Source organism: Rhodamnia argentea, chromosome 4, assembly GCF_020921035.1.
Source record: "Rhodamnia argentea isolate NSW1041297 chromosome 4, ASM2092103v1, whole genome shotgun sequence".
Taxonomy (NCBI): domain Eukaryota; kingdom Viridiplantae; phylum Streptophyta; class Magnoliopsida; order Myrtales; family Myrtaceae; genus Rhodamnia; species Rhodamnia argentea.
Genome location: NC_063153.1, coordinates 25,687,058 through 25,699,835, shown reverse-complemented (window position 1 = coordinate 25,699,835; position 12,778 = coordinate 25,687,058). Strand labels below are relative to the sequence as shown.

General features: G+C 40.9%; 1 protein-coding gene and 1 long non-coding RNA gene across 2 annotated transcripts in view; one reads left to right on the top strand and one right to left on the bottom strand.

The window, feature by feature from the left end:
- The window catches only part of LOC115754017 (disease resistance protein RUN1-like), a 309,474-nt gene that overhangs the window by 227,232 nt on the left and 69,464 nt on the right, over positions 1–12,778 (top strand). Inside the window, exons 4-6 of the mRNA XM_048278105.1 lie at positions 176–325; positions 406–577; positions 12,706–12,715. Coding sequence (XP_048134062.1) covers positions 176–325; positions 406–577; positions 12,706–12,715 — 332 coding nt within the window. The remainder of the gene's footprint in view (positions 1–175; positions 326–405; positions 578–12,705; positions 12,716–12,778) is intronic.
- On the bottom strand, positions 2,194–2,469 carry LOC125314558. The gene is made up of 2 exons (XR_007198025.1): positions 2,332–2,469; positions 2,194–2,292 (listed from the first exon to the last, which is right to left on the bottom strand). It is a non-coding gene; the product is annotated as an uncharacterized LOC125314558 (long non-coding RNA).

Genomic DNA, 12,778 nt, shown 5'->3' with positions numbered 1-12,778 from the left:
AATGTTTTCAAGCTCATTCTCATAGATGGTTTTTTATTGGCGGAGAAAGGATGAACTTCAAGCACTCAATCTATTTGGACATCATTCGGATCCCATCAGCATTACTGAAGAAGAACTTGAGAGGATGCCTAATATGAAATTCCTCAAGTTAAGAGCGGGGGCTTTTGTTGGAGACATCAACAATCATCTTCGGGAGCTAAGATGGCTTTCTTGGTATTGTCCTCTGCGTTGTACAATGGCCAATTTTCACTCGGAAAATCTAGCAGTTTTAGAACTTTCAAACGTTGACTACGGCGAAAACCGGGGTGGATGGAACATTTTGAAGGTGTGAATTCGTACTCTTGTTATCTCAACAAAGTATTCTCTCTTTGATCCTCCCCGATAATGTTTCAGCTACTTTTGCAGATGGCAAACAAATTAAAAGATCTTTCTCTCTCAAGATGTAGTGAATTGAAACGGACTCCTGACTTTTCCGGATGCCTGAGTTTGGAGAGATTGTCTCTTTCCAAGAATCGTAGCTTGCAAGAAGTTCACTCCTCTATTGGGAAGCTAAAAGATCTTACTCACTTGGACATTTGTTCTTGCGCGAGTCTTCAGAAGATTCCAGAATCAATAGGCAACTTGACATCATTACAGGAGTTGGATCTCTCATATACATCCATTGTTGAGTTACCCGATTCGATAGAAAATCTCAAGCGATTGAAGGTGCTGAGGATAATATGTTGTTCAATAAGGAGGTTACCCGCCAGTTTTGGAATGCTAGAGAGGTTGGAGGAGCTCTATGCCTATTGGTGTGGACTTGAAGGCGAACTTCCCGCTGAAATTGGCAAGCTATCGTGTCTAAGAATCCTAGACTTATCATCTACTGATGTTAGTGTAGTGCCGACGGCAATCAATTCCCTCACGCAACTCCAAGAGCTGCGTTTAATAGGTTGTAACAAGCTGCGAGAGTTGCCGGAGCTTCCCTCGAGTTTGAACTGTCTACATGTTCAATCGACATCATTGCGGTTAGTTTCGGATCTCGGTAATCTCACGAATCTAGTGAAATTGCTTCTTCCAGAGGTTTCCTCGCCATCAATGGGGTTGGGTTGCCATCCTCGACTTGGAGAACTCACTTTTTCTGGCATGGATAGTTTCAACCCTGTCGTTGTTGGACCAAAACTTTCCAACTTGAAAAATCTGTCAAAATTATGTCTTGATTGCTCTCCGCGTAAGGAAATTCAACTCGACGGGCTTGAACTGTTGAGGGATTTGCGCGTGGAACGTTGCGAGTTTCTCGAGGGATTGTCGATTATTTCATCAAGCATGAGGAAACTCTGTAAAATGGCAGTTTTGGATTGCCCAGAGCTACTTGAAATTCGATTTCGCAGTATGATGGAATCATTAGAGGAACTTGAAGTGGGAAGGTGCGGTCCCCTGCGGTGGTTATATGGTTTATCAAACTTGAAAAAGCTGAAGACTCTAAAGATCTACCAGTGCTATGGGCTATGGGTTGTTGAGGGCCTTGAAGAATTGGAGCTTTTGAGTTTTTTGTCCGTTTACGATTGTGGATCGTTGGAAAGGTTGATTGATGTATCCAACTCAAAGATACCAAATGAATGCAGGATATTTGTATCAGACCATCATACCCGTTATGGGGATTATGGAGAGATGATTTATGGGGATTATAGAGAGATGATTCTTGAGAGGACGAGGAAGACATTCAACGAGGTGCGCCTTCCTTCTACCCTTCCCTTTATTGTATATTTTTATTTTTCAGAAACGCATATAGTAGGCATGACTTTCCGTCATTTTCCCTTCTTTCGTTCTCTTCCTTATTCTCTCCATCTGTCTCATACCCTCTTGGCATGTGGTGGTTCGTTTAGAATACAAAAATAGTCCGTCAATTTTATAGTGGACACGTGTGTTATGAGTTGGTTATGTAATTTGAATTCTTCCACCTGTCAACCATCTAACGGTGAGTACGTAAAACTTTCTCTTACATTGACAAAATAAAGATCCTTTATATAAACATGAAAATGATCTTGCTTGTCCGAGTAAATATCTCTTAAAACAACTACACTTTTCTTCTAAAATTTAACGCAAAAAGAGATTAATTTATTGAAAAATATATTTGAAGCTAACTCAGTTTTGGTATATCTTTTTTCACTTTTTTTTTTTTTTCACTTTTTTCATGGCTCACCCAATTTTTGCCTTTTTCTCTTGTTCATGGAGCCTTGGCAAGTTTCTGGTGTTATTCGTTGAAAAGGTTGACTGAACATTTCACACATAAATATAGATCTCTCTCTCTCTCTCCCCGACGTACTTCCTGATTAATTATGAACATTTGACACATAAATTAGATTCACTAACGAGAGGTCTGAAAATATCAGAATGAAAAAGACAGCCACAGCAACCATTGTTTATCGAGAATTTTCATGGGAAGTAAATAAACCTGTACCAAATAAGATGAGGAGCAGTGTTTATACATTTAGTGCGACGACATTGCGGGCTCGCTGATATGTTGGTGTAAGAACGTGCATTGCATCTTTAATTGTTAGCTGGATGGTAACTCATGAATGTGTCGTCTAACCCACTTGACCGTAGTCATTGCAGCTACGGATCAATTATGTCATGCTAGTGACGGTAGACTCTGTAATTGGCACATGTTAATCTTAAGCAATCGTCGATCCTCTCATGCCCAATGATTGTGCTGTCATACGCTTGTTTGTGTGACTGGCTTCGCCCTACGGGTTCACAAATGCTTGTGAAGCAAACGATTGTGATGTTTGGACTTTAACGGCATGATGATTAGATCATTTTCTTGTCCTCCAATATAGGTAGAAGACTAATTCATCTTTTCCTGTTCTAGGAGAGGATGAAATGGAAAAAGATTCGGAGGATTTGACGAAGGAGAACGACAGCATTGATTGTCCAGATTTGGAAGATTTGACGGAGCAGAACGACAGCATTGTTTGTCCAGATTTGGAAGATTCAACAGCGGAGAACGACAGCATTGATTGTTCAGATTTGGAAGATTCAACGAAAGAGAACGACAGCGTTGACTGTTCCATAGGCATATTAGAATGTATCTGCAAGCCCTTCTGGTTTATTCAACGAAGGAGGACAGCTCATGCGAGAATGCAGGAAAATGCAGACGTGGAGTCAGGATAAGCTGAATGGATCTCTATGCATTATGGTTAAGGGTATAAAAGCTAAATCGATTGCTCCAAGAGAATACTTGCACTCTTCTTGGAATACTCAAGTGCGTTGGGGTCGAAGGACAAGTTTCCCGGAAACAGGAAAGCAGTTTGCATATGAATTCTACTCTGCTTTGAGGATTTGCTAACTCTGCATTCGCTTAACTCATTCCCTTGGTGAAGATCTGTTGAGAATATTTGGCCGATGAGGGCATATTTGTCTATTTTTCTTTATTATTTTCTGAATAACAGCTATAAGGGCAATATTGTAATTCTTGGTTTTTTTGACTTTATTATAAATAGATAGCTTGATGTCACATTGACCTAATCAAGCATTCAATTTAGTTTTTTTCTCTCAACATGGTATCAGAGCAAATGCTGAACCGAAACCCAAACCCTAATTTCTTCTCTATGCAAGCGTTCTTTTCTCTCTCTCTTCTCGCTTTCCCCCTTTCCCACCACAGTTCCTTCTCACTTTTTCCTTTGCTCTCTTTCAAAGCGTAGGGCAACACTTATGAGGTGATTTTTTGAATCTAGTGTCTGCCCTAAATCTCACTTCTATGAGATAAATTAAAACTTCTTTGCGGTTTGCGACAAGTGGTTCATCCTTTTCTGCGATTTTTTGGATCTTCTTAATTGAGATTGTTTTTGCCTTGCTGCCGGTCTACAATTATCTCATTGCAAAGACCAAAGTATTGCAATCCGTGGAGAATTATCGATTGCTTTTTCAGGTTTTCAAAACCCTAAAAAAAAAATCGATTTTTTGCCTTCCCTTGATCTGATTTTGCAGATTTTTGGAGGACAAATTCAGACTATTAACGGAGGACTTTGCGGTTTGCGATAGGTAGTTCATCCTCTTCTGCGATTTTTTGAATCTTCTTAATTGAGATTGTTTTTGCCTTGCTGCCGGCCTACAATTATCTCATTGCAAAGACCAAAGTATTGCAGTCCGTGGAGAATTATCGATTGTTTTTTCAGGTTTTCAAAACCCTAAGAAAAAAATCGATTTTTTGCCTTCCCTTGATCCGATTTGGCAGATTTTTGGAGGACAAATTCAAACTATTAATGGAGGACTTTGTTCCAAGTTTTTGGTCTTTTTTGGCAAGTTTTTGGTGGTTTGATTATTCCTTTCGCCCTGTTCGAATCGACTTGTAAGACATAATGTCCGAGGGTTCGGCTCTACACCTACCGGAGATAGTCGTACATATTATATTACTTTTGTTGCGATCCCCGTGAAGCTTGACGGCACAAATTATTTGATATGGTCTCGATTGACATTCTTGATCATTGCGGGTCATGGGCTTACAAGACATATCAACGACACTTCTGTGATGCCGACTCGGATTTTAGATCGAAACTTAATTCGAAAGCATTTGCGATAACTACCTTTAAACTAAAAGATTTGTAATTTGAATTTAAGTTCATTCATAAAAATTGAAAATCATAAAAAAAAATCCAGAAAATTCGAAAATTTTTTTAAAAAGAAATCTTCATGGCTCATCTTTAAATCCTCTCAAAAAATCTCAAAAAATTAAAAAAAAAAAAAAAGATATAGCAAGATATGCTTTCTTAAAAAGCACATCTCATAATCTTTAGATAGATAGGATTTTCTAGAAATCCTATCTTATCGATTGCATCTTTGAATGAAAATCTTTTCAAATCCATCTCAATCTTTAAAAGATGTAGGCTTAGGGTTTAGAGAATTTCTTAAATTTTGGGCCTTAATGCAAATTAAATTCGAAAATTTTAAGATAATCTTGAACCAATTCACTCTCATTTTCCATTAATTTTTAATTTCGAAAATAAAAAAAATACAAAAATCATAAAAAGAAAACCTAAAAAAAATGCACCTTTGAGCCTTAAGTCGAAATTTGTCAAAAATTGCCAAATTGAACATTTTTCATGAAATTGGTACTGAAATGGCATTAATTAAAAAATTATTGTAACCAAGTTCCGAACTTAATATCTCCGGTTCGTAGAAGTAATTACTTCTCCCACTAATTTACCTATGTTTCTAATCGACTTATCAAAAAACGATTAGTGACGGCTCCGAAAAATTAGAAATCTTTTGCAAGATAATGACTCGAACCATAAGTCACGATTTGGTAGAACTTGGGAGTGTTCGAGTTATGTTAGTTAATTTAATTAATTAATATGGTAATTCATTAACCTAAAATTGGAAATTTCGAATTTTAGGTCGCAACATCCCTCCCGATTGCTCGGCCGCGGCCACCGGTGAGCTTCGAGGCCATCGGATCCGGCGGCCTTGAGGTTGTTGGCCTCGGCTAGCTCGAGGCTTGCCTAGTCTCGGTGAGCCTCGCCCGAGGCCCACAAGCCTCAAGTTCATTGGCTTTGCATGAGCTTGGATGCCGGATCTGGTGGCCTTGCATTGTTAGGCCCCAGCCATTATCTCTATTGCAGGTGTTGGGGAGCAGTGCTATGGAGGAACAGGAGAAGAAGTTGGGTTTCAAGGTAAAATGCACCCCGATATCTGGTGGCCTCGGATAGATTTGGCGGCATTTAGGATCGTTGGCGGCCTCGAGCAAATCTGGCGAGCCTCGATCTTGCCTTTCACCAATGAGCTCCATGGCCATCGCGTTGCATAAGGAAGAAGGAAGATGATAAAACGAAAAAATAAGAAAAAATAAGAAAGAAATATAAAAATATAGAATTAGCAACTAAGCTGACTGTTCTACCAAGTGAGATGGTGGGACGGTCAACTAATGACCACAAATATCGTTTGTTGAATCCGGATCACTTGCTCGTGCGGTTTCATCATTTTGATTGCCTATTTCTTCCTCCTCCCCCCCTCCTGTTTTTTTTTAACTTTTATATGGTTTTATTGTAAGCTAAACTTAGAAGATAAAATTATAATAGGGTTCACACAATCAAATTTCTAATGAAACATATCCAATTAACAAGTATATCACGTAGATATTTGGTGTGTACATGTCAGCATGGACTTTTGGCTGACAAGCATACAAATATGTGGTGCGCGTGAGTCCGTCACTCTCATAGAATGTCATCTTAGCTTTTCTCAATTCTTAATAACTAAAAAAAACATAATTATCTTGTATACCTTGTCTTCTAATTCCAGCTTGCAATAAAAAGATATAAAAGTAAAAGAAAAAGCAAAAAAGAAAAAAAAAGAATGTGGAGTCAAAATGATGAAACATGATTAGCAAGTGATTCAGTTTCAATAAACGGATTTGTGGTCATTAATTGACTGTCCCACCGTCTCACTTAATGGAATAGTCAGCTAAATATTTTTCAATATAAAATACTGACTATAAAATATAATTTAAAAATTCATTTTTTGTTTTTTGCCTAAGATAAAATCGTGAAAGTGAAATCATTTTCCAATGAAAATCAAACACGCGTAAACGTCTTTCATCACATATTGCCAAACAAAGGAAAATAACCCATTTTCTGAGAAAATAATTTTCCGAAAAATGAATTCCGGGAAAACGTTTTCAGAGAAACAAATGCACCGGTAAGAAGTGAATTCTGATCGATTCATCTCATTGGGTGGGCCAAGCTTAACGAATATAAGAAATATTGGGCCCAATAGGTAAGGTCAAAGCTCGTAGAGCACACCTACTTGTGAACAAGCGCAGTATAGTAAGCCCACGATCTTCCTCTACAAGATACAAATGTCCTTTGGCAATGTATGCTCTCTCTCTCTCTCTCTCTCTCTCTCTCTCTCTCTCTCTCTCTCTCTCTCTAGCCTCTCCTTTTGGAAAAATACATTGACCTGGGCATTGGAGATCCTCAGCGGACAAACCTCCGACGACTTCAGTTTTTGGCGTGCTTTTCGTCCGTAGCAATTGGGCCCTTTACCGTTTAGTCGAGGACTCGCCCGGTTCGCACGTCGACAAAACTTATTCCTACTAATTAGACTCTGGCATGTTGATCCACTCTTCTAAACATGTTCTCCACGTCCAATTATGCAACGGAGCACATTTACTTGAAGAACTGGAAGGAAAAAAAAAAAAGACTTATTTATTTCAATACTGGCAGCTTGAGGTAAGCTTCTATCGAGAGAGCCCAACAATTCATAATTCGATCAGATCTGAATTTACAGCTCAACAACAACAAAATTTCCGGTTAAATGATTTAAGGTTCGAATCTTTACCGCGCACGGTTGCTTCGCTCACTCTGTATTTTCTTCTTCCCTTTTCCTCTTGCGCTTTCCACCGTTCATTACATCTCTCTATTTTATTCTATGCTCCCTCTCTCTTTTTCCTGCTCTTTATCTCCTTTGTTTTCTTATGCCCTCAATTGCTTCTTCCTTGTCCCACGTGTTCCCCTCATAAAAATTATTAAAAAGTCTTAAGCCTATTGCCTTTTGCCAATTTAACCTTAAACCTTTTAATTATTCCAATTCAATCCTAAACCTTTTGCATTCGTGTTTATTTAGTCCATCTAACCAACTTTGGCTTGCCGGCGCTAAGCCCGGCATTGACGTAGAAAACTTCTAATAATATTTTAATGTCTTTGAATTATTTTTCTTTTCTTTTCTTTTCTTTTTTCGGATAATTGGGCAATTACAATTCATCTTCTGGTTGGAGCTCATGTCGTTGCTTGAGCAGGTGAGTTACTCAGCTGTCGGCAATGGTTCGCTGAATGTGGTCACTCGTTTGTGACTTGTTATGGGTTTGGCACCCCAGCTTGGTTTTATGATGAGTTGGATTTTACTTTTTTGAGCTTGACAAGGTCAAAACGTCCTTGTCTGAACGGAGACGTTTAATTTAATCATTGAATGCCGATCCAGACCGAAAGCTCGATCCGGACGTGGGTATGGGTCGATTTCGAGGAAGAGGCTTTTGACGGATTCCTTGTAATCGGTTTGTGCATTCACATCATTTCCACATTTTCACACAACCGAAGACGCAGCTTCAAGACCGAGCAAGCAAAAACCAGAGCCAGACGAGTGGGCGACCAAAACATGTCAGCAACAAACGGTGGTTCCGGTGCGTCAGCGACCAAGCACGACGTGTTCCTGAGCTTCAGAGGGCCCGACACTTGCAACACCTTCACCGATTGCCTCTACCGGACCATGGTCGGCCAGGGGATCATTGCCTATAGAGACAGCGAAGAGCTTCATGTCGGTGATCGGATGGACGATCTCCTGAGAGCGGTTTGGCAACTCCAGGATCTGCATATCGGTCCTCTCCAGAGGCTTCGCTTCGAGCCCTTGGTGCCTGCGCGAGCTCACTTATGCGACGGAGCTCAACGAATCGACCGGGAAGCCGGCGATCCTACCCATCTTCTTCAACGTCACGCCTTCCGACGTCAGGCTTAGGACGGAACTGTATGCGGAGGACTTGGAGAAGCACGAGCGGAGGCACGGCAACGAGATCAGGCAACGGTGGAAGGCGGCTCTGAGAAAAGTGGGTGAGATCAAGGGATGGGAAGTCCAATGGAAACCGTAAGTGGCGGTGAAAACAAGCTGGAGGGGTTCCAAATTTGATATCATATATTGGTCAATGCGTCCTACACAAACAGGTTTTTCGGTATATGAGCAGTAAATTTCAATTCTCACCGAAAAGCGAGAGCCACTTCACTGATTCCCATACTTAAGCAGGGCCATTTTGGCTAGTGATAGTAATCTAATTATAGAATGATGTCTGTATAGAAACATCTTCTTCCTTAGAAACGTTTTATCGGCTTAACACCGATCACATCCTGCGGAGTCTATCACTCCAAAATTTTCTGGTTTTATAGAACTTACGTAGGACTAGAAACAGTGAACCAACTCAAATGCTCTCTGCTAGGAAGTAGTAGTGAGATTGTTATTTTGTTTTCTTTACTAAAAGTGTTTGGTTTGTGGCAGATACGGTGAAGTTATTGAACTCGTTGTAAGAGAGGTTTTGCTTAAGCTGAAAGTGAAACAAGTGCATCTGGACAACAAATTGGTCGGGGTAGACGGACAAGTAGAAGCCATAATGGAGTTGTTAGATGTTGATTCTGTCCCTGCTGTGCGTTTCCTTGGAATCCATGGAATGGGTGGCATCGGTAAAACTACTTTGGCTAAGATTGTTTTTAACAAATTATGTCTTAGGTTTGATGGCCAATGCAGCTTCATTGGGAATATCCGAGAATCGTCAAATAGAAATGGCCTCGTTGATCTGCAGAAACAATTGGAGTCTGACATCTTTGATTCTAGATTTGTAGGCACTCTTACCAACACTGAAGAATGGATACATGGCATAAGAGGGAAAGCTGGTTCTAAGAAAGTTCTCATTGTTCTAGATGATCTAGACAAGAAAGAACAACTTAAGAAACTAGTGGGGGGACCTGACACATTTTGTTCTGGGAGCAGGATTATCATTACAACAAGGGATAAGCGGATTCTGAATGAAGAGGAGGGAATCTTAGCTTATGAAGTAAAGCAAATGGATCATGACAAAGCGCTAGAGCTTTTCAGTTTGCATGCCTTTAACAATATCTTTCCTCCTTATGCTCTTCAGAGTCTCTCTCGAGAAGTTGTATCGGCAACCGGGGGACTCCCGTTGGCTCTTGAGGTCATAGGTTCCTATCTTCGTCACCAAAAAGAGGAAACATGGAAAGAAATGCTAGAAAGGTTGAATGTGCCTCATAATGAAGTCCGGGATAAGTTGAAGATAAGTTATGATGCATTAGGAGATGAGGAAAAAAAAAATTTTCTTGATGTCGCATGCTTCTTCATATATGAAGAGAAATCATGGCCAACCTATTTTTGGGACGCGTGCCGATTATACCCAAATAGCTCGTTGAAAAAACTTACTGATTTGTGTCTAATTAAAATTGTTAGTGAGGATCATATATGGATGCATGATCAGCTGAGAAACCTTGGAAGAGAAATCGTTCGCCAAGAATGTATCCAAAATCCGAGAGGGCGCAGTAGGTTGTGGAATGGCAAGGATGCTCTAGAAGCGGTAAGGTCAAAAGAGGTAAAGGAAAAAGTAGGATCCATATATTAACGGCAATATGATTATTTTCCCACTTCTCATTTAAAAGTTTCCTTTGGGAAATTCCAAAGGAAAAGTTTAGTGTTTGCAAGCTCATACTCATTGAAGGTTTCTACTGGCAGAGAAAGGATAAAGTTCAAGCACTCAATGCAGATGAACATCGTTCGGATCCCATCAGCATTGTGGATGAAGAACTTGAGAGGATGCCTAATCTGAAATTCCTCAAGTTAAGAGCAACGACTTTTGCTGGAGATATCAACAATTATCTCCTAGAGCTAAGATGGCTTTCTTGGTATTCTCCTCCTCTAGATCATGAAATGGCCAATTTGCACTTGAAGAATCTAGTAGTTTTCGAACTTTCGGACAATAAAAACACCGAAAACTGGGGTGGATGGAACATTTTGAAGGTGCGAATCATACTTTTGTTCTCTCAACATAGCATTCTCCCTTTAATCCTCTCCGATAATATTTGAACAACTTTTGCAGATGGCAAATAAATTGAAAGTTCTTTCTCTCTCCGAATGTATAGGATTGAAGTGGACTCCGGACTTTTCTGGAATCTTGAGTTTGGAGAGACTGTCTCTTTGTTACTGTTCAAACCCGCAAGAAGTTGACTCCTCTATTGGGAAGCTAAAAGGTCTTACTCACTTGGACATTAGCTGGTGTAAGAGTCTTAGCCATTTGCCTGGAGAGATTGGAGGGCTGGTGAATTTGAAGCACCTCTCTATCAACCAAGGCCGCAAGATGGAGAAACTTCCATTTTCTATCGAGAAATTAACATCATTGTCCGAGTTAGATATATCCAAAACTAACATTACAAGTTTACCTGATTCCATTGGCAATGCAAAACACCTGTCATCCCTTGATCTATCATACACATCAATTATGGAACTTCCAATTTCTATTGGAGAGCTTATGCAACTCGAGGTCCTTTCACTCTATCGATGCGGAAGTTTGAGGGAGCTTCCAGAATCAATAGGCAACTTGACATCATTACAAAAGTTGAATATCTCAGAGACAAGCATTGTTGAGTTACCGGATTCGATAAAAAATCTCAACCAATTGAGGGTAATGGGGATGGAAAGGAGTTTGATAAGGAAGTTACCTGCCGGTATTGGAATGCTAGAGAGGTTGGAGGAGCTCAATGCCCAATTTTGTGAACTCCTTGCAGGTGAACTTCCATCTGAAATTGGTGGACTATCATCTCTACGTATCCTAGATATATCATATACTCATGTTTGTGCAAGGCCGACAACAATCAATTCCCTCACGCAACTGCAACAGCTAGATTTAACATATTGTAATGAGCTTCAAGAGTTGCCAAAGCTTCCCTTGAGTTTGAACCGCCTACGTGTTCAATCGACATCATTGCGATTAGTTCCGAATCTCGGTAATCTCATGAATCTAGTGGAATTGTTTCTGGCTAATAGATTGGGACAAGGACTTTCTTTGTTATCAATGCCGATGCAAACTTGTGAATTGGAATGGATTAAAAAGTTGTATAAGCTTGGAGAAGTTGAGTGGGACCTTTTTTACGTTCCTATTCCATTAACGGATTTGGCTTGCCTAGCTCGGCTTAGAGAACTCACTTTATATGGCATGGGCAGGTTCAACTCGGTAGTTGTTGGACCACAATTTTCCAACTTGAAAAATTTGTCCAGTTTGTGTCTTGATCGCTCGCAACCGAGGGAAATTCGACTCGATGGGCTTGAACTATTGAGAGATTTGGCTATGAGAAAGTGCATGATTCTCGAGGGATTGTCGGTTATTTCATCAAGCTTGAGGAAGCTCCGTAAAATGAGGGTTTTTTTCCAATTTAATTTTTTTAAATTAAATATTTATGAAAATATTTTTTAAAAATAAATATTTACAGATTTGGGTCTCGCTCGGCGGTGGAGTTGCCGAGCGAGACCACTCGGCTGCACCGGGCCGCCGAGCAAGGGCCGCTCGGCAGCCCAGTTGCCGAGCTAGGGCGTAGGTGGGCCCCCACCGGCCCGCTCGGTAGTTGAACCGCCGAGCGGACAGGCGAGGGGGCCCACGGGCCCGCTCGCCAGCCAGCACGTGGCGAGCGGGCCGGGGCCTACTCTCCCGCTCGGCACTGGGCTGCCGAGCGGGGTGGCGGCCCCCTCCCTCCCCCACGTGTCGCCCCCCCTTTTCCCCTCCCCCACGTGGCGCCCCCCCTCCCCTCTCTTACGTGCCGCCCCCTCCCCCTCTCCTCTCGTGCCGCTGTCCCCGCTCTCCGTGTGGCAGTCTCCTCGCGTAAGTTTGTACCGCGAAAGAGTAGGGGCTCTCCTCTCCCCGCATTTTGCGCATTGCGGCGTCGGGCGCTACAAGACACAAAATGCTCCAGATTTTCTGCTGCTCTTCTCTTCTCTTGACTTCTTTAAATTCTCTCTTCCTCTCCTTCTCTCATTTCTTCTCTTTTTGGAAACGCTTTGTCGCTCTCCCTCTCTTTCAAACGTTTTTCGTCCGTCTCAAAACATTCTCTCATTTCTTCCCTCTTTCAAACTGTCTCTCTCTTAGACGCTCTTCTTGTCCTTCAAACGCTCTTCCTTAGACACATTTCTTTATAGTTAAGTATGAATTTTTATTTATATGTTGTTAGTACTACGTTTTTATATTAATATTTAAATTAATTCGGTACTT